This window comes from Meriones unguiculatus, chromosome 1 (genome assembly GCF_030254825.1).
Source record: "Meriones unguiculatus strain TT.TT164.6M chromosome 1, Bangor_MerUng_6.1, whole genome shotgun sequence".
In the NCBI taxonomy this organism is placed as follows: Eukaryota; Metazoa; Chordata; class Mammalia; order Rodentia; family Muridae; genus Meriones; species Meriones unguiculatus.
This window is the reverse complement of record NC_083349.1, coordinates 98,881,633-98,902,937: the sequence shown is the minus strand read 5'-3', so window position 1 is coordinate 98,902,937 and position 21,305 is coordinate 98,881,633. Positions and strand designations below refer to the sequence as shown.

The 21,305-nt window shown below is 42.8% G+C and overlaps 1 protein-coding gene across 14 annotated transcripts in view; it reads left to right on the top strand.

Moving 5' to 3' along the window:
* Positions 1 to 21,305, top strand: part of Arhgef33 (Rho guanine nucleotide exchange factor 33) — a 121,691-nt gene that overhangs the window by 37,603 nt on the left and 62,783 nt on the right. For all 14 annotated transcript variants that reach the window (XR_009584497.1, XM_060363951.1, XM_021634368.2 and 11 more), the window contains 9 exons: positions 941 to 1,101; positions 3,040 to 3,099; positions 6,381 to 6,605; positions 9,514 to 9,643; positions 13,823 to 13,955; positions 15,907 to 15,990; positions 17,007 to 17,090; positions 19,688 to 19,836; positions 20,666 to 20,830. Coding sequence is in view for 13 of the 14 variants with exons in the window: in XM_060363951.1 (XP_060219934.1) it covers positions 941 to 1,101; positions 3,040 to 3,099; positions 6,381 to 6,605; positions 9,514 to 9,643; positions 13,823 to 13,955; positions 15,907 to 15,990; positions 17,007 to 17,090; positions 19,688 to 19,836; positions 20,666 to 20,830 (1,191 nt within the window). In the remaining variant the exon portion in view is untranslated. The remainder of the gene's footprint in view (positions 1 to 940; positions 1,102 to 3,039; positions 3,100 to 6,380; positions 6,606 to 9,513; positions 9,644 to 13,822; positions 13,956 to 15,906; positions 15,991 to 17,006; positions 17,091 to 19,687; positions 19,837 to 20,665; positions 20,831 to 21,305) is intronic.

The window sequence follows — 21,305 nt, the reverse complement described above, 5'->3', positions numbered from 1 at the left end:
GGGGAAAATGGCTAGTATAAAAATGGATGGTAGCTACTTCATGGAAAAATATATTTAACACAATAGGACATGAAATTAAAATTACATGAAATGTGTAGATGGCTTGATTTTCGATGTAATAACATGCAAACTAAGGGAAAGTGATTGTTGTTTCAGAGTGTGAGACACCAGTGATTTTCCTTTCTTTTGAAACTTTCTATAGTTTGCTCAGTGCTGCTGTTATTTTACTTGGATGGTTGGAAAAAAAATTAAACAGTGCCTCAACCAGGTAGAAACAAGTCAATTCTCACCACTAAACAGCGGCAGTCTCCACTGGTGTATGTTATGGGAACCATAGGTGTTTGAGCCTGGGAAGCTGGTTATTTTTCAGCTGAAATGCTACTGTTTCCTGGTCCTTTGGGGTTGAGTTGTTAGGGGAATGTAAATCAACACTGCGAACTTTAAAGACCCCGAGAAGAGCGGACATGGAGACCTTTAATCCTAGCAGACAACACACGCAGGAGGGTCTACACAGCAGGGTCTATACAGCAAGCCCCAGGTGAGCCAGGGCTACACAGTGAGACTACGTGTCAAAAATGAAAATCAAAGCAAAATCAAAGATCCTGGTGCTCAGGAAGCCAGTAATAGAAAAATAAGAATGAAAACATTACAATTAGAAGTGATTTATAGATACTTGAAGTTGGTAAATTAATCTGAACCTTATGAACTATTTGGCTTCAACCGTTTATAATTTATTAAAAAAAAAACCAGCAATTTATATGGTTCAACCTGTGTGTGCCTTGGCAGCACTTTTTTTTTTTTTTTTTTTAAGGAAAAAGTACACAGTTCAACCTAAAAAAGTACACAGTTCAAGCTCATTCTCTGGTATTATCCTGACCTGATCCTCCCTCTAATCTGTCAGGTTAAGAACCCAAGTCCTTTCTGTTGTCTCCTTTGCCAGGAAAGCTCAAAAGGAAGAGCATGGCGCACAGGCTGGGCCTGCATCTGCGCCCACCTCGGCGGCTGCCCAAGGAAGCCCCTTCCGCTCCATTAATGTCCCTGAGTCCGGTCTCCCCAGTGAAGACTTCACCAACATTTTGCCTTCTCAGACCTATGAAAAAGGTACAGCTCAGAAATCATGGGGAACCAACCGCAGGTCTTTCTCCCTGATGCCCAGGGCTTGAGTAAAAGTGGGAATGGACTCATCAGATGAAAGCAAACTACTGCCATATTGCCCAGCACTTTCCTGGTATCTAGACCATAGAAGGCACCAGATGACCTCAGGGGTCCCAAGAGACTGCCCAGTTTTAAACGTTTTCTCTTTGTGGAAAATACTAAGTTGGCTTCTTCTAAGGACTGTGATTCTGGACCTGTGTTCAAATCAGGAAAAAAATGAAGGGAACAAGACAAAATTTGCTACATCATTATATTCTCAAGAGTGTCCAATGAAGTACTTTTGTACAGAAAAATGAGTGTAGAAATTGCCAGGGTTTTAGTCTTTCACAGACAGTCCTCCAAAGGTAGGCTGGAAGTCTGTGTACGGTTGACCTGGCCACCAGTCACTTCAGGTCTCTCATGATGTGGGTTGCCACTGAGGTGTTGGCCACAGCTGTTATGTCATGTGAAGGCTGCGCTCAGAGGACATGGCATGGTGGTCCCTGTGACACGGGCCTCTCCCACATGGCCTCTGGCTTCCCTCAGGGTATAAAGCTGTAGCTTTTGTAACTGACTCGTTGGAGAAGCAGCTCACCCTTCCTGCCATATTCTACTCCTCAGAAGATAATCACTCACAGGAAGAATCACGGGCTTCAGATGCCTAGGCATGAGGCAAACTGGGAGCCATCTTGGGTGCTGTTTACCACAAATGGCTAACTCTTCTTCTTTTCTTTCTTTCTTTTTCAAGATTTATTTTTAATTATGTTAAATTATGTCTATGTGTCTGTGTGGGCACATGTGTGTAAGGGCAGCAGAGATGTCGGATCCCCTGAGTCTGGAGTTACAGGCAGTTGTAAAATGCCCATTGTGGGTGCTGGGAATTGAACTCAGGTCCTTACAACCAAAAAATTTGAAATGTTGTTTTAAGAAATGAGATAACGCTCCTTTTTCCAGGTTCATTCATTTCATGTGTATGAACATTTTGTGGATGTGTATGTATGTGTGCCACAAGTGTGCCTGGAGAAGCGGGAGATGGATACCCTGGAACTGGAGTTAAGGGGGTTGTGCAGCACAGTATGGGTGCTGAAACCTCGAAGAAGATTTTTAAAAATGCAGTTCTCCTCCCCAGGCCCTCCTTATCCTTCTGAACGTCCGAGAGCTAACCCCTTTCCCGTCCTGGACCAAACCTATTGGATCCTTACAATTGTCCTCTGAAGTAGTGTCACTGCCGGCACCTTTAACAAACTGGCTTTGGCCCCACTGTAAAGCATGAAATTTAAAGTTGGCAAATTTCACATAACCCAGCTAGCCCCAAATAAGTGAGACAATGGTTTTAGTTTTTGTTCAGCATTTTATATACACAGCAACTGACGATACCAATCTAAATTTATCCTCTAAGCTAATCGAACTGCCTCCTAGTCAAAATTCCCCAAGTACTTGCATTTTATGGCTTTCTCTGTTTCAGTTGTTTTCTTGTCCTCTCTCCTGGACCTCACCTCATGACCAAATCCCCTTAGCTCTTTCCCTTGCTAGAAATGGAAGTCCAGCCCTGTCTCTCTGCTGTTCAGTTATAGGCTGATCGGTTTTACTGACAAATCACAGAATAAATAGGGAGCAATGTTTACACAAATGTTTATACAAATTTGAGACAGGAGATTCTTAGAATAAGCATTACAGTGCCACATCCAGACTGCAACCAGATATGAAGGCAAAGGAACCAGCATTCGAACGATACAAGGATAATCTTTACACAGTACACAATAACAGTATGACAACACGCTGCACTGCGCCACCCCCTACTCTGTCTCTCTTATCGCTCATGAGATTATAAAATCCGTGAGTCTGTCCTCTTCTTGGGTCATGTTGGTAGAATGGATGCTGAATAAAGCTTTCTTTTCTCTGCAGCCCAGGAGTCAAGATCTGTTCATGTAGGAGATGGCAATGTGAAGGGAGTGATGGGTCCTGGTAAGTGGTTCTTCTTGGTTTAAGTTCCTATCATGATGTGCATGTATAATGTGTGTGTATGTGTGTGTGTGTGCACATGCTGCTGCGCATGTGTAGAGGTCAGAGGACAGCTGTGTGGAGTCGGTTTTCTCATTCCACCTTCATGGTTTCTGGGAATTGAACTCAGGTTGTTGGTCTTGAAAGACAAACACTGTCCCTGCTGAGCCAATTAACAGTCCGGGCACCCTCCCTACTCTACTTCGCCAGTCCTGAGCCAAGCAGGAGAGGATTTCAGACTTGTTAATCAGTTTCTTGACTCTGACAAATACCTGAGAAAAGCCACTTAAAGAAAGATAAGATTAGTCTAGTTCTGGTGTTAAAGGTTTCAATTCAAGGACAGCTTGCTTCATTGCTGCAGTCATGAGATGAGCAGAACAGCATGATGGGATGCCTGTGACATAAGATGCTGCTTACTCATTGGCATGCAGGAAGCCGAGCAAATAATAGGAAGGAATTGAGGACAAGGTACATGTTACAAGGACCTCACCCCAGTGAACAATTTCTTCCAAATATGCCCTACCGTTCATGGTTTTTATCACCTCCAAATACTCTATTTTTTTTTTTAAAGAACCCATTGTTAGATTGATCTAGCAGTGAGATAGAGGCCTCGTTATCTAGTCACTTCCCTAAAACCCCACTCTGACCGCTGCTTGCATCAAGGACTACGCCTTCAATGAATGACTCTTTGTGAGGACACTTCCTATCCAGATCATAATACCAGACAAGAATAAGCATTGTTTTCACTTACATTCCTATGTATGTTGGAGTATGCTGGAGTAGTGACTCATTTAAATCACGGAGAGAAGAGCGCTGGTACATTTCAAGAATAAATCAGTATTCTTGGTTCTTTCTCATTCCACTTACTAATAAGCTAATGTTTGATGAAGTCTCACAGGGAAATACTCTGTGACACAAATTTTACTTGCATCACATACTTTGTGTTTAATCCAAAATTTATTTAATTGATAATTCACCAGAATTTATGCATCATTTGATCTTCCCTCTATTTTTTTCCTCTTTCCTTTTCTTCTAACTTAACATCCATAGGATAAAGGAACTAAATAACAAAGACCCCACCTTTACCAAGATGTCTCTGGTACCCTTCTCTCTCTTCTTTCTGAGCTTCCTCCTAATGGTGCTGCAGGTGCCTGCTGTGCTTACCTGAAAGCAAGCAGATCCAGGGGGTCAAATGTGTGGCTTTAAATCATACTATGGTAGAAATTTTCTAGTCTGGTCTATTGATTGAATCACTGTCTCATGTAGCCTGGCTGGCCTTGAACTTTCTAGGAAGCTAAGATAGCACTGAACTCCTGATCCTCCTGTTTCTACCTCCCAAATGCTGAAATTACAAGTGTGTTACTACCATGCTGTTTTTGTAAGAAACTTACTTATTTTGTGAAGTCCATGTACAAAAACACATCAGAGGACACATAGACCAGAGGAAGAAAGAGGTGATTGCTTGCAGCTTGGGAAACTTTTAACCCTTCATTGATATATTTAATCTTCTATGGATGAGACACCCATCTAGCATCACCTTAGTCAAGAGTTAGTAACAGACGCTATTTTCTTTTTCAAAAAAGAAAGTTCAGAGGTTGTTGATGACACCATGAGAACATAGCCCACAGAATCAACTAAGCAGGGCTCATAGGGGCTTACAGAGACTGAAGAGACAACCAGGAGCCTGTATGGGTCTGTGCTAGGTCCTCTGCATATGTGTTATGGTTCTGTAGCTTGGTGTTTTGGGATTCCTAACAGTGAAAGTGAGGGGTGTCTCTGACTTTTTTGCTGTTCTTGGGACCATTTTCCTCCTACTGGGTTACCTTGGCCAGCCTTGATATGAGGCTTTGTGCCTAGTCTTAATGTATCTTGTTAGGCCACGTCAGTGCATATTCCTGGGAGTCTGCCGCCTTTTTCTTCTGCCACGGACCAGCCCCTTTGGGTGCCCCATGTCCGCTGGAAAATCAGAGAATTTGGATATCAGGAAGGCACAGATAGGTGAAATGACAGTCAGACCCATACCAGGTGGTATTGGTTTGGATCTTCTGCGCTTTATGGAAGTCAAGCCAACACTTTTGTAGCAATCTTACAAAGAAGCACCTTAAAGTTGACATATCCCCTGGAACATTTACAAAGTTTATATTTTAACTGAAGGTGATCTGGTAAAAGGCAGTGTCTACAAAAAATCTTGGCCTAACAGCCTCTTGAGCAGAGCAAACATAGAACTAGTGACTTGTTTGCCAATTTAGCGAGTAGAGGGCCAGGGGCTTGTTAAACTTGTGGTCTGTTTACGTAGTTTATTGTTAGTTAATTAGGGGTTGTTAATAATCCCCCGAACTAGGTCGGCTAAAGATTTACAACCCCCCTGGAGGTAAGCATTAAGGGGAATTTCTCCTGTTTGGCTTGCTAGGGATTCACAATCTTTCCTTAGAGATAAGATACTTGAGCTAGTCTGTCCTTAAAACTTATAGTATAATACAAAACTCTCTGACCTTTTATGTTTGCCTATCTTCTTTTTGCCTCATCATAAATACCTGTGTTAGGTAATGGTTTTGTAGTAGCTTTACTGCAGTGGGAGTATCCAGAGCATTTATCCTAACAGATCCTGATTAAACATTTTCTTTAGAAAGCCCTAAAACTCTTGTTCTTTTACTACCTACAATGTTTGGTTTTTCCACAAGCAATTCCTGATGCTGAATCTGATTTATTACCTCTCCTAAAATTTTATTTTCCTTCTACTCTTATTTGCTAAAGCTTTTAGTGATCTATTAGAAATGTTTCCTTGAATAGTTAATTGTACTGTTTCAAGAATCATAGAAAAACAGCAAACAAGGAGCTCATCAATTCCAGTCTTGTAACCAAATAAGCATGGGACTTAAAATACATCTTTTGGCTTAGATGGCCATATTAGGGTTCTTGCTAGGGACTTCCAGGAAGCTGATTCCCATAGGAAATGTGTCTTCTCGTCTGTTTGCATAATTTTATGCTTGCATAACACATTTTTATGCTATACAGACGTTTCTGGAGTTAGTGTAGCATTCTCGTCCTCCTCCTCCCTCCTTCTTCTTCTACAGGGAAATAGAGGAGGAAAAATCTGGGGAAGAGGAAAGGTGGGGGTAGGGACTGGGAGTACTGGAGGGAGAGGAATTGGGATGTGAGAGAAGAACAAAAGTTTTTTGTTATTGTTGGTTTTGTTTTGTTTTTTAGAGAAAGTTCTTTCAAGCAGACATTGTTTTGTTTTTCAGGAGTAAACCCAACAACTCCAGAACCAGATGAAAGCCTTAAGCCTTCTCTCTCAGCTGAGATCCAGTCCAAGGGCCACCACACATCTGGGCTGTGGAGACAGCCTAAGGATGGGAAAGAATGGGGCGAGGAATATGTCACAAAAGATCACCCAGATAAACTCAAGGAAGCTGGCCAGGGTAGACACAGCTCCTTGGAAAATGTTTTATGTGAAACCTCTTTAGCTGGTAAGTTCTGAGGGGGTATGTGGATGGAAATATGATAAAACAAGTTGTACAAGAGTTTGGAAGAACCAGAGTCTTGGCAGTGTAGATGGAGGAGACATGACATGGCCTTGTATCTTCTCAGGTTCAAGTCTCTACAGCATACAGAGGCGAAGGGACTCAGCAGAGGTCACATAGCCTGGTGGGACCACCACATCGATGCTGGATATTTACGATATTCTGTATTGTAGTGCTTCAGAAACAAACAAACGTAGGCAAAAGACAAAGCTAAGGTTCTCGGGAATATCTACTTAGTCAATGATATACAATTTGCCATGTGCCAATCATTTGTTAGCAGTCTGTCACCAACATATGAAACATCGTAACAGACTCTTGTCCTTCTTCCTTCCTTCCTTCCTTCCTTTCTTTCCTTTTTTTTCTTACCCTCCTTTCCTTTATATGGTAAGTAAGACCTGACAATAGTATTTTCTACACTTGGGAGGGGAGGAGGTAATTTTTAAAATATTATTTTAAAGCAAATACAGGAAAATTAAATAGAGCCAAAAGCTTTCTAAAATTATTATTAACAAGAAACATCAGCAACTACTTTGAGATATTCTGACAGTTTTGACAGATATTTTGGTACTTGTGTTTTAATTTCCTTTTTGCTGCTATGATAGAAGAACACAACCAAGGCAATATAGAAAAGAAATCATTTAGTTTGGCTCTAGTTTCAGGGGCATAGAGGTCATGGTAGTGGATCAAAGGCATGGCTGAGAGTTCTCATTTTGACCCACAACCATGAGGAAGACAGAGAGAGAATGCTGGAAATCACACAAACCCTTTGAAACATCAAATCTCATCTCCAGAAACACACCTTCTCCAACAAGGCCACACCCCAGTCCTTCTCAAACAGTTTCACCAATTGGGGATCATGTGTTCAAATATATGAGCCTGTGGGCCATTTCATTCAAACCATAACTTGCTTCATATTTTATAAGCAATACTTTGTTGAAGGTTAATTTACATAGAGTAAACTTCACAGAGCTACATTTATACTTAAAAAATGCTTTAACATGTATGTGTAGTGTGAATGTGCAGGTGTGTATCTACAGGAATGTATGCTATTGCGTGAGGGTCGGGGTTGGGTGGCAGTGCTTTAACCACTGAGCAGCCTTGTGGGCCTCAGCTTATGACTTTAGAGAAATGTTTTGTTAATTCTTTGTTACTTTATACACTGCATTTTGATTGTATTTGCCCCCTTTCCTTCCCCTAACTCCTCCCAGATGCACCCCTCTCTCTCTTTAGCCCCTGAAAACTTTGTGTCCTCATTTTGTTTTGTTTTTATAAAACATCCAACTTGTGTTGTACATAAGCTCCAGTGTGTGAAGCTAACCACTGAAGCAATGTGGACCCTCTGCCGGCTGCACCCTTAAGGAGAACTGACTCTCTCTCAGCTTGACTTTTTCCATACAAATATCACCATTAAGATCAACTGTATGGTATTTCTGTTATGCTAGGAATTTCTCTCATGCTTTATTTTAGTCAACATCTATGTAAATGACCTCTGTAAGTACTGTATAGTTTCCTCTGTTCTTGAACTTCATACAAATGGGATAATACTTTCTGTATCCTTTTGTTCCTGTTCTTTCTTCACTATGTGCTTTTGAGATTCATTTATATTGTTGCATATAATTCACTTAGTAGTTCATTTGTTTATATTAACCACACTGAATGTCTTTATCATATTTTTTAAAATTCCATAATCCAGGGCTAGAGAGATAGTTCAGTGGCTAAGAGTGTTTGTCTGCTCTTTCAGAATTTGATTCTAGCACCACACAGCAGCTCACAACCAGTCCTGACATTTTTGTTTTTCTCAATGTAACAAAACCTCTATCATTTATATATACATACATACACACACACACACACATATATGTATATATATATATGTATATATATATATATATATATATATATATATATTTTTTTTTTTTTTTTTTTGGAGACAGATTTTTCTCTGTGTAGCCCTGGCTGTCCTGAAACTTACTCTGTAGACCAGACTGGTCTCGAACTCAGAGATGCACCTGCCTCTGCCTTCTATGTGCCCATCACCTGCCAAGAGTGTCTAAGCTGGCTTCTGATACTCTGGGACCTGAGTGAAGGTGACTCTCATCAGCCCCTCACTCTGCCTTCTACTATGTCTTCCTCTTTGCTCAGCTAGGGATTCCCTCCTGCTGCTTCTCCCATTTCTCATGGGGTGAAATCAGGATGACACCCAGTCTGCAAGTGCCATCTGGAGGCTCCTGCAGTTCATTCGGATTTACCTCGCTTGCTTCTGGGTGGCCTGTGTCTCCAGTCCTTCAGCCTCTATGGCATCTTAGTGGGTTGTCTGTCTGCAGACACACAATTTTACGCCCTTTTCTTTGCTAGGTGAATCTCATGCCTCCATTCTGTTTTTTCTCTTTCCCAAATATGACTGTCTGCCTTTCCTTTCTTCCTTCCTTCCTCCCTCCCTCCCTCCTTCCCTCCCCCCTTCCTTCCTTTCTTCTTTCTTTCCTTCTTCCTCCCTGCCTTTTTTTCTTTCCTTTTCCTTCCTTCTTTTTTTAAAATTCTATTTTTCTTTCCTCCCTCCTACTACTCCCTCTCTTCACTTTCTTTTTTCTTTTTAGTCTTAAGGGTGTCAGGTAGGCCTTGCACTGGTTAAGGGGCAGAAGATGACTTTGAATTTTTGAGCCTCCTGCCTTCAACTCCCTAACAACTGTGTACCACCAAACTTGGCTTATCTGGTGCTGGGACTAAGGCCTAGGCTTTCTTGCATGCTAGGGACACACAATTGAAATTTTCCATGTGTTTTTATTGCTTTCTTGCCTAGCTTAGTGTTTGGGAAGGAGCTGACTAACAAAAATACTCTCTTCTGTTTGTTTTAAAGCAAAAAGGCAAACTGTGGCTCTAGAGCTGCTTGAATCTGAGCGGAAATATGTCATTAACATCTCTCTGATCCTGAAGATAAAGGCAACCTTCCAGGGCTCAGATGGAAAGAGGAATTCCAAGGAGAGAAGGTACCAAGTGCTCATTGCCTTTGCTTTTCAGATTGACTAGGATTTAAGGTAAGTCCTTCACCGCTTCCACTTGGGAATTCTGGGGCCCACAGAGTTCCAGATACAGGCTTTGAAGAGAGACTAGGCAGTTATGGCAAGTCTCAAAAATAGACTCCCAGCAGGTAGAAAGTCTGGGGCCTTTAGTCTGTGACATGTCTGTTCAGAATTTAAAGTGAGGAACTGAGTGTTCTCAGTGATGGCAGACATCACAGAAGTCCCAAGAAACAGATGTGGCAGAGTTCTGAGTACTAAGGTTGATAGAATCATTGCTCAGGTGATCCTGTAGCCAGGTACCATGGAAGCAGGTCCACCTAGCTGCGTGTGGCACAGTGCTTCCAGAATACAGCCCCAACGTCACAAGTACCTACTTAAAGTCTTTACTCCCTCAGATGGGAGAAAATAGGAAAGAGAAAACTAAGGCTTGGAGGAGAGGACTAATGTAATAAAGATGAGCTAGTTCAGAACGAAGCAAGGAGAAAACAATCCTGATGAGTGGGAAGGCTGGACGATGTGGCATTATTACCTTAAGTATTTATTCCGCGAGGTGAGAAACGCTGGCGGTTAGTCAGCTATGAATCAACCCATTTTCCTGCTCATCAAGGCTTCTCCCATTTTACCTGACTTTACAGCCATTCAATATCTCCTCCTACCCAAACACCCAAACACTCACCCCTGTGTACATGACTGAGGTGAGGAACAACTCACAAATGTCGTGACTGTTGCTAAGGATTCTTTTACTACAAAATGGTGGCAAACAAAATATAAAGAACAGAAGGATGACATAACATGGTAAATCTTTGACTTAAAACGCAGGCTCTGGATTCTTTCTCCAGTTTCCCACAGAGACCTAGGTTTTCTCTGTTCCTTCCTTCCCCATCTAGCTGCTTGATTGCCCACCCAGAGAGACCCCCCACTACAGCCTGGCTTACTCTCCCACCTCCTCCTCTGGGGCTGTGGGAAGGCTCTGAACTCTAGCTTTTCTGTTTCACCAAGCTCCTGTTCAGTTTACGTGACTCAAATGGAAAGGGAATCTACCTTTTGGTGTGGCTTTAATTCTGTTCCTAAGGTCTCTTTCTAGTTTCCATAAATCTGGGGTCTTGGATAAAAGTGGGAAAGAACCATGTACCGTGGAGCACAGTCCTGGGTCCTATGTGCCACACTTGATCTGGAACTGCATGACCTCATCAGCAGTGGGGGACAGAGCTTGGGGCAGAGCGCTCAGGGGGCTCTGGGCACTATCTCCAAACTGGAAAAGCAATCATCGGAACCCTATGGTGTCTCCATCTCAGAAGAAGACACTAAGGGCCAGCCACATAGGTAATCCTTACTACATCGTGTTCATGACGATACTGTTCTTGTTGGTTGTCAAGGCAACCCTCCCTCTGCTTTTCCTCAATCAAGCAGCTTTACAAAGCTTCAATCAGAGTAGTGTTACTAAAAGTGCAGTGTCTTGTTCTAGGTCTGGCAGGGTTGTCTTCTCTAGTCGACGTTTGGGCTTTCATCATCCTCTTTCACTCACTGTGTATCTTCTTTTTTTCAATAAGCTTTTCTGAAAACCTGATGCACTTTAAATAGATCTATTGGCAGTTTTTTTCCCAAGAGAATTTGTTTGATGACTTCTCTTGTCACGAACCGCAAGGCGTCAGCACTTTCTACCCCAGGATGAAGATGGAGGCGACTGACTCTCAAACCTGACATTGCCACATCTTCTCAGACCTGTAAAACACAGGTCTGAACAACTGAATTGCCCAAGGGAGTCCTCAGTCATTTTAGGGCAGCCCTGTGCATTCTGAAGGCACTGGGAGCACTGGGCACCTGCGGCCAGAGGAAGCAGGGGTGAAATCTCTGGGTCACGCGTGAGGCTCTCACAGAAGCTAGTGTTCTGGGCTTATTTGACTCATTTAAGACTGAGCAATCTGAGTACACCTGAGGGAAGGATTGCTGTTTCACCTGATGGACAAGACCCAGAACCACATCTTTAGATGATCTCGGGGCTACTGATTGCACATGCTGACTTCCAAACCCATCTGGTATGACTGTAAAAGCCAAGCATTATTTTGGTCCAATGCTGAACTGACAAGAACAACTTAACTGATTTGAAACTGTAACTGGATTTTCCTTGATGACTTTTATTTTGTTTTTAATCACCATTTAAATACTATATTGATGAGAGGAGAGATAACTTTTAAGACTATAGAAACTATCTCTATTGCCATAAAGATGAGAACCCTTGAATATTGTGTCTGGGAGTCCGAAACTCCTACAAAGTAGGACGGCTGGTGAGAGGTGGCTATACGCCCTGCCTTCTTTCTCCCTCTGTTCTCCTGGCTCAATTCCTTTACACTCTTCCTTGACTTCAGATAATAACTTTGTTATTTTTTTTCAAAAGCGTAAAAGCCTGTTTGTTACATTTTGGCGCAGAACACACTGTAGGTCGTTACCCATCACGAAGCATGTGTTTCCACCATTGTTGCCAGAGTTAGCCATGTCTAACTCTACCCTGAAACCTCAGTTATTCAGTGACAGTCCAAAAGGAGGTTGCTGGTACCAGCTCTCCAGCTTGCCAGGCACGCTGGTTACTATTCTAGAAAGAGGAAAAAAAGGGACAAAGGAGGAAAAGAGGAGGGATAATCCAGAATATATCCCATAATTCCTATGGACAACACATCCCAAAGTGATGCCTGAGCCTGGCACAGCAACATCCTTCAGCCATTCATCATCTCACCGTGACTGTTGCCAGGTGTCCTCTGCAGCCCCGGGTCGGGGAGAAGTCTCTGCATCTGTATCTGCTGATGGAGCTTTGCTCTTTTAGTGTGATCAGTGGTGCTTTCTTCAAGGTGCCTGTGTCCCCCTAGCCTGCCTTCTCCTCTGGGTTCCTCACTGGTCTTCCAAAACCACTTTGCTATGAGTAAGAACACAGACCAAGGGGCCTCACTATTTGCCTTAGCTTGTGCGTGCCAGCACTCATGGACCAGAGAGCTAAAACGGATGATGTCAGTGACAGATTTCCTTGTGTTTTTTATAAGAGAGCTCAGTACCCTATCTGGTGTTTGTCTTCTCTGGGGAAGTCTTTGCTCTGTGGAAGTCTTTGCTTTGCTTAGAAATGGGAGTTGGGGTTGCTGGGGGGAACCAAAGCAGACCAAAACCCTCCTCTTAATCTGACAGCCTGTCTAATGCAGAGAGATGTCTGCTTGTGGCCAGATCATCTCGAGGGTCCACAAATGTATGTACATCCTACCTTCGGGAAATTTTTAATTAAACTCAGCTCTCAGAGACAAGCTGGCCATTACATCTGTGTTAACTGTGTTGTGTTGAAAGCACAGGGAAATCTCCTTGGAATTTCCATGAGCCATCAAATTAGAGCTCGGGTCCTTGCTGTTGGGCAGCAATTCTATTGTCTTCCGCCTTTTCTTGTCTCGTTCCTGTCAGCCCCTGCTTATACCACCCTCCTCTGCTCTGCCTCCCTCTCCCCTTAGATGCTTCTTTCTCTCTCTCTTCTCCACTCCAGCTTTCTCTGACTTCCCACTTCTTCATTTCCTCTGGGGTTCAAAGTGGGGCACACAAACAGGTGGAGGAGAGAAGTTTGGAGTAGGAGAGGCTCTCTGAAACCAAGCAGTGCTGCTGATCAGCCCTAGTCTAGCATCAGCAGAGAGCCAGTCAACAGACCATCTTTGCCCAGCATACTTTTTGGAGCTTAAAGAAAAAGATGCACAAGCTCCTTCATCGCCTTAACTCCCTGAAGTCCTGTCTGCCAGTATTTACCAAACCTTCCTGCTCAACTGAGCCTCATTCTTCTAGCCAGTGGCTAAAAGTAGATCATTTGGGTATCAATCATCTTGGAATCCAAAACACTGAAAAAGATTCCTTTTAGAATTTCTGCTGAGGGTGGCATAAATGAAACTGTCCCAGGTTATATTTTAAATGATCATTCATGTGATATGTTCTCTATTGTTTGGTCAATCACATTTGCATAAGGGGCCCTCGGTAAAGGGACCTTATCTATTGCCTGAGGATGTCTGCTTTGCTGAAAAGAAATGTAAAATCCTAAATACAGACCAGGGAAAATGTTTTGGGTGATTGAAAATAGGGCCTTCTCTTGTTCTCCTGGCTTGTGTGATTCCTCCTTTGCTCTGTTCCAAGCCTCTTTCCTGGCTCTTTGCGCTACCTTGTCCAGCAGCACTTGGATTTGCTTCATGCACTGCAGGAGAGGGTCCTGAAATGGCCACGCCAAGGAGTCCTTGGAGATTTATTCCTGAAGTTGACAAATGATGAGGTAAGATGTCTCCCCCTCTATATACGTTGAGTAGATTTGTGTCTCACTCATCTGAGTCTCCTAATGGAGAACCAAGAATCAGCAAGTTTCAGGGGCAGAAGAAGCCCTGATGCCTAGTGTAACCAGTGCATGCCACAGTCAATGGGGCAGGTACATAGAGATTCAGGGGTCCTGCGGAGATCACCCAGCTTGTTAGGTGGTTGGTTATCCACGACCAGAACCCTGTGCTGTCGTCTACCTTCTGATTCATGACTTTGTAGTATACTATTATGGCCTCCCCTGATCATGTATGTATACGTGTATATGGATTTATATGTATATGAGTTTATAGAAACACAAGTATATATATATTATACTTGTATATATGATACATAAATGCCCAAGCATGTATATAACCATATATAGATATAAAATAAGCCTGAGGAGTAGTATATATATATTTTTTTTTTCACTCTTTATAGATTTTAAAGTATATGGTAAGTGACTGTTTGTCTTGGATGCTGGTTTCAATTCTTTAGAATGGGGCTGAATTTTGAATTCTCTTTAGTAGTACTCTGAAAACATATCCAGACCAGAAGCTGAAATCCAAATGTCCCCAGGACAGATAGTGGCACTGTTGATACAACAAGTTGAGTGTGAAACAATTTGTGTGTGGTGGAGTCTGGCTGAAGTAGACAACATTTGTTTAGATTCAAAAGATAGCTACTCAGATTTATCCAGTTTCTGTTGAGGGAAGAAGGGAAGAAGTGTTGTGTGAGGCAACTAAAGTAAGTCAGTTTTTGCCTACATCATCATCAACCTTTCTTGACAACAGGTTAACACAAATGTACAGAATATTGACTTATGTAGAAGATGGCAGATATAATGCCATGTCTCTAATATCACCAGCACTTGTAATCAGTATGCTTTTTAGAGCAAGGAACAACCTTGGAGGCTACGAATTGTTTTCTTGAGAGGAGACTGCATTGGTGAACATGCATTAATTAAAACAGGCAGTTAGCTGGAAACACTGAGGGCTGCTCATCCAGGGGTATGAAGTGGGTTGCTCAAGTTTCTTATTTAGATAGAGATGATTACCATGAAAGGAATTATATAAACCAAAAATTATATAAAAAAAGAAAAAAGGTGTGTGCTGCCACACGCCTTTAACCCCAGCATTCAGGAGGCAGAGGCACGTGGATCTCTGAGTTCAAGGACAGCCTGGTTCCAGAGTGAGTTCCAGGATAGTCAGGACCACAAAGAGAAACCCTGTCTCAAAAAAAAAAGTGTTTTTTAATCATTTAATAACTTAAAACATGACCCTCAGTATTTTATTATTCTCTTGTTATGAAGGTAGAACTGCTGAGTTGTGGTACCCACATTGTGGTAATGTTTATCTTAAGACCAAAGTTATTTTTTTAATAGACATAGTCTCATGGATCACTGGCTGTACTTGAACTTGCTACGTAGTTGAAGATGACCTTGAACTCCTGGTGCTCTTGCCTCTTTCTTTCAAGTGCTAAGATTATAAATATGTTCTTCCATGCACATCTACATGTCAAGGAAACAAACAAAAAACTCTGTAAGAAGATAAGGGGCTGGGGAGATGGCTCAGAGGTGAAGAGCACTGGCTTTTGCAGAGGATTGGGGTTTGATTATGATAACCCACATGCTGGCTCACAACCACCTGTAACTCCGCTTTCTTGATATCTGATAACCTTTTGGCTTCTGGGTACACTGGGCACTTATATGTGGCACATATATACATGTAAGCAAACCCTCAACACACATGAAATAAAAATAAATCCTTATAAAAAGATGAATACCCCCCTAAAAGCAAATAAAGGACATAGTTAATAAATTATTAAAATATTCTTTGAATTCTGCTCCTTTCTTAGGTTCGTTGCACTATAAAAATGTTGTCATTCCTATTTTCAGGTTCTTACCATGCATTTTTGTGTTTGTTTTAAAGAATAATTTCTTGGATTATTACGTTGCCTACCTGAGGGATTTGCCTGAATGCATCTCATTGGTTCATGTTGTGGTTCTGAAGGAGGTGAGTTAACTCTATGCACGTGCTGACCCTCTCAGCAGGACAGCATGTGCCTGGGAGCCCGTCTTCCAGGCTGAAGAATGCCAGGAACCTGTCACTGATGCCTGTCTCCTGGGTTAAAGGAGTCTGTTTAGGGATTAGAGCTATTGCTCTGGTCCAGGTGTTGCTTCAATGTCCCCCGACCCATCACACTGAGTGTTCCAGAGGTCTTCGGCTTGTGGCTTATGTGCTGTGTGGGTTGTTTTCTGGCTAAGAAAATGACTTTCAGTACTGGATTCAAATCATTCCTTGTCAAGCTAGGAGCCCCTGAGTGGCTCAGTCGCTCCTTTAAGCATGGCCACTCCAGTGATACGTTAGGCGTTTGGTCTACACACCTACATGTACATTGCGTTATTTTGAGTCAGTGGGAAAACAGAGATGAGAGCCCCAAAAGCGGAGCGCAGTCAGATCTCGCAGGAGGTGAGAGCTACATCTTTCTGCTTCACCTCCCTGAGTCCTCCCATCCAAAAACGGCTCTCACATGCTGCTAGCATTTAATGAATGTCTGGACAAAGGAAGAGAAGGGAAGGTACAGAGGGGGAGTCCATTGTGTTTTCCGCTTCTAGGCTTACTGACCAGTTTCTAATCACTTTCCTGCCCCCACTCTTGAGAGGCTCTGTTTACTCTTAGAGTCTATCAGTAGATGACTTGCTGGAAATCTTAATGTATTCATTTAACTCAAGTACAGCTTACCAAGCAACTACTTCTGTCTAGCACCGAGTGTAGACGGGTTGGGGAAGGAAGGGATAGTTTGGAAACTTGGATCAAGTCAATGGACGTATATGATGTGTTCCCTGCTGGGGAAGAGTTGTCCCTTTGGGCATGACCCTGAATGTGTGACATCTCGAAATCAATGCCTCATGACGGCCTCTGGAAAGAAAGGGCTTTGGAAACAAGCATTCTGGTGGGCAGAATCTCTGGTGTTCTATTTGGAGAGCTGACAGGATACTGAAGAGTGACTCCACCTTTCTTTCCTGCAGGGTGATGAAGAGATTAAATCTGATATCTACACCCTCTTTTTCCACATAGTGCAGCGCATCCCCGAATATCTGATACATCTGCAGGTGAGCCTGGCCGGACAAGCCAACAGACCCTACACTGAACTATTATTCTGGGCCTCCAGTTAGAAGTCTTGTAAGGGCTCAAGGACACCTTAGTATTTCTAAGAAGTATTCACACGCCTTAGGTTGTCATGGTTACACCATACCGCACCACATCACACTACACCACAGCACACTGCACCACACCCTGAAGAATTAGCTGAGAAACTACTCTTGATTTATGATACCTGTCTTTGACGTCTACTTACCAGCAATCTCCACTTCTGGGGGCCCAGAATCTTTTATAAACATTTTTGATAGCATCTAAGTAGCTAACCCAGTCCCCTCTCCTTTGGTTCTACAACCATTTAAATGTTACCTCTGGCCTCTTGATTTCTGCTTCACTTGCCCACTAAACTACTATCTCAATGACTGCAACTTGGCTTGGGTCCAGGGTTCTATCATGCAGCGCTCATACTGTATGTTGCAGAAGAGCTGCAAGGAGCAGATGAATGAACAAAATCTTAAGGTAGTTTTCCTGTGGAGCATATAGGCCTGTAGAGGAAGCAGAGGTAAGAGTCCAACAATCTTTCTTCCTCCTGCTACCCACTTGCTCTGGCTTAAGGGCTGACTTAAGTAATTCAGCAGAAACATCTTAGAAATGCTTGTGATTAGCCTCAGTCAGAAACAGCCCAGAATCAATATTGAGATTTTTAGCTGGATATGGCTTTAGGTTCTAAGATGATTTCCTCACAATAATTATCTGATGGGTCCTGTCAACAGTTTCAGGAAACGGGTATTATTTTTACTGTTTTTCATAAAGACCTGGAGGACCAAAGAAGTCCCAGTACTATGTTCAAAATAACACGCCTAATAGGCAAAAACCTTGGGCTGAAGGCCAGGCCTTGCAAACATTAGGTAAACAGGCCTGCTGCTATCTAGTTTGCATTCACTCCTGCTGCTATCACTTATTAGACGTGCTACCTACAGGAGACTGTTGAACTTGGTGTCTCAGTTTCCTTACTTATTGTACAGAGTAGTTACTGTGCCCGTCTAACTGGCTTGTGATAGAAACAAAATAAGATAATGAATATAGAAGAGTTAGCTCCTGGAAATAGGAAGTATTCAACAATAAAAAAATATAGTCAATAAATGTTAGCTTTTGCAATCTGAGTCACATTAATATTCCACTGTAGCATAGAAGGTCTCTTATTCCATTTTGTACTACTATAACAAAATATCTGAGGCTGGGTATCTTATTTTAAAGGAAAGAGGTTTATTTTGGTTCACAGTTTTGGGGGCCCGAAAGCAGGGTGCTGGTATTGGTTTCTGGTGACCCCCCTCATGGTAAACATAGTGGTAGCATAGGTAACAATGACAGGTCACTCAGTGTGAAAGAGGAAGTAAAGGGATAGTGCCTGGGCTCGCTTTCCTGTAACTATTTTTTTTTCTTGTAAGAACTGCCACTCTAAAAAAAATCAGCACCGATTCCTTCATGAGGATGGTGTTGTATTATGCCATTACTATTTACTATTGTTATATCTTTTAGTGAAGCTGCAGTTAATCCTAAACAGCTTTTTAACCAAATCACCACACAGAGACTAGGATTTATTTCATTAACGTAGAACACAATGCTGGGCAATAGTTACTCCATCCTAAACCTTCAAGCCCACATAGTTCCTACCATTCAGATTAACCCATTACACTTGCTTTTAGTGATATCTTAGGTCCGGTTCATTTCTCCATGTCATTCCAAGGCCTCTCCTCCAGCCTCTGCTCTCCCAGCTTCTGCTCCTGCAGCTTCTCCTCCTCCTCTCCTCCCACTCCTTCCTCTCGTCCTCTTCCCTCTTCTCCTCCCACTCTGAACCAGGATGTCCCACACTGTCCTCTCCATTGCTCAACATTGGGGCTGATTGTTTTAATTGACATTTTAGAGAACAAATGGTGGCATGTTTACACAAACTTGAGACAGGTAATGCTTAGATTAAGTATCACAGTGCAATGTTGTGATTGAAGCCAGATACTGGGAAGAGAAATCAATATTTGAATGAACAAGGGTAAGATGTATACATTCCAAAAGAGCATTATAGCAACAGGATGGTCAGCATCTAATCACTAATCCCACCTCTTAAAGGTCCCACCATCTTTCAAAATATCATTATGCTGTAGATTAAGCTTCCAGAACCTTTGGAACATAAACTATATCCAAACCATAGCATCAGGTAATGTAATAGGAGGGCCCACCACCCACCCCTACCCATTCCACAAGCTCACTCTTATTCTTATTATTGGTCAGACTCCTGTAAGTATTGCTTATAGGTAATAACTGTTAGAATATCTTTATTACTTCATACATTGTAATTTTGGGTCTTCCTAACTTTTCAAGATGGAATTACATTAGGTCACATTCAAGTCAGATAGAACAGAATGACATTCCTTTGATGTGGTGGACAGAGCAGTAGGTTTGAGCTTTCAGATGATTAGATAAATGGAGCATGTATTTGAGTTAGCTGTTTTGATCACAGAACACAGAACTCACAGTAGCTCAAAGTGAGAAGAGAAGAGACAAGGCAACCTTTCAGCCTAATTGTGCAGCACTGCTTCCTTTTCCTTCCATCCAGAATGTTCTGAAGTTTACAGAGCAGGAGCACCCTGACTACTATCTCCTCCTCGTGTGTGTTCAGCGCCTCCGAGTGTTTATCTCTCATTATACCCTGCTGTTTCAGTGCAATGAAGATTTGCTTATTCAGAAACGAAAGAAGCTCAAAAAGTAAGGTTGTGACGGTGCAGCACCTGACAAAGGTTCTGAGAAGAGGGGACAGACCATCCCTGGTGTTGAGTGGCTGGAGTGGGGTAAACAGAGCTAAAAGCAGAGGGAGGGAAGGGGGAGAGGCAATAGGCTTGCCCCAGGAGGGCGACATCTATGGGCTGGTGGAAATAACCTTAGAAGAAAAGGGCTTGGACTCTGTTGTCCTGTCTTAAGTTGTTTGCCCTATGTTGGCAGGTTCAAGATAGCAACTTAAAGGTCTGAATATAGTTTCCTTAATTAATGTAGTAAACATTTATTGACCATCTGTGGTGTGTGAGATACTGCTCTACCCAGTGACTATACCACAATGACCTGGAGAGCCATAAACCTGACAGATGCAGCTTACTCTTTAGAGCTTGACAATGAAGAATGAGCTAGGTGTTAATGAGCGGTAAGGATAAAAGTGTTGGGGCTGTATGTGTCTGAGCAGATTTCACCATATGAAGAAACAAAGTTTGAGTAGGCACCATCTGGGCCTCAGGGGGAATAGAAGCAACCCATAGCAGAAGCATCCCAGTCCACCTGGAGAACATCACTTCCCTAGGGTTTCCAACTAGAAAGACAGCAATCTCTTAACCCAGTGCTCCCCGATAGTGTCTCTCAGTACTACCTTGTATCTCCATGCTTTTCCCCGCCAAATTCCAGCTGTTATGTAAGCAATATGGCTTATCAAGGGCCCTGGGGAAAGAGAGCCCTTCACAGAAAGCTTCATCTGAGAGACAAATAAAATTAAAGCATTATCTCGCTGTTCCACTGTGCAACCTGAGATTTGTTATTTCCACCCTGTTAGGTCATCCATGGCCAAGCTGTATAAAGGGCTGGCTTCCCAGTGTGCCAATGCTGGCCAAGATGTATCCCCCACTGCAGGCCCGGAGGCTGTCCGAGACAGTGGGATTCACTCAGAAGAAATCCTCCAACCCTATCCTTCTGCTCCCAGTTCCGCCCCTGCTGTCACGTAAGCATCTGTTGCTTTAGAAACCCTAACAGTATTGTCTCTGAGGCCCAGGCAATTTGTGTAGGTTAGCAGGCTGGCCTGGACTGGAAATGTTCTACAGAAGTCTACCTTCTCACTTGCTCCATCATTTCCATGTTAACAGCCAAGCAGTTGAGCTAATGCTTGATCCCAGAGAAAGGCATGAAGAGGCAGATTTAGAAAGTGCTCATGAGCACTGTCTGTTCTTCCAGGGGACCTGACTTTAACTCTCAGCAACCACATGGTGGCTCACAACTATCTGTAATGTGATCTTGAGCCCTCTTCTGGCCTGCAGGTGTATATGCAGATAGAGCACTCATATACGTAAAATAAAGTGCTTGGCAGTGGTACACACCTTTAATCCCAGCACTCAGGAGGCAGAGGCAGGGGGATCTCTGTGAGTTCAAAGCCAGCCTGGACTACAGAGTGAGTCCCAGGACAGCCACAGCTAGTAACA